This window comes from Protobothrops mucrosquamatus, unplaced genomic scaffold (assembly GCF_001527695.2).
Source record: "Protobothrops mucrosquamatus isolate PMUCROS unplaced genomic scaffold, P.Mucros_1.0 scaffold6794, whole genome shotgun sequence".
Lineage (NCBI taxonomy): Eukaryota > Metazoa > Chordata > Lepidosauria > Squamata > Viperidae > Protobothrops > Protobothrops mucrosquamatus.
Window position 1 is genome coordinate 15140 of NW_015392609.1, and position 326 is coordinate 15465.

The window sequence follows — 326 nt, forward strand, 5'->3', positions numbered from 1 at the left end:
GGAAACCTTTCTGTGACTTTATGGAGCCAAAATTTGAATTTGCTGTCAAATTCAATGCACTGGAATTAGACGACAGCGACTTGGCAATATTTATAGCTGTCATTATTCTCAGTGGAGGTAAGTGTGAAAAAGTTTCATAGTTCTCCTTGATTTGCAAAGAATTTAGCCAGGGTGCATGACTTCTGAGCCCCCCAAACATTCCATACTTAGCACACCAGCCTTGTACTTTGGTTTTCGGTCTACTGTACCTTTTCCGCTCAGAACATTAAAATAGAGAATTTGACTGAATCCCTGGCATAATTAGAAATGCCTCCTGAACTGCTTTC

The 326-nt window shown here is 40.2% G+C and overlaps 1 protein-coding gene across 1 annotated transcript in view; it reads left to right on the forward strand.

The window, feature by feature from the left end:
• The window catches only part of LOC107300364 (peroxisome proliferator-activated receptor gamma-like), a gene marked incomplete at both ends in the record, with an annotated part of 12971 nt that extends 12854 nt beyond the window's left edge, over positions 1-117 (forward strand). The window contains one exon of the mRNA XM_015829698.1: positions 12-117. Coding sequence (XP_015685184.1) covers positions 12-117 — 106 coding nt within the window. The remainder of the gene's footprint in view (positions 1-11) is intronic.
• Positions 118-326: the final 209 nt, after the last annotated feature.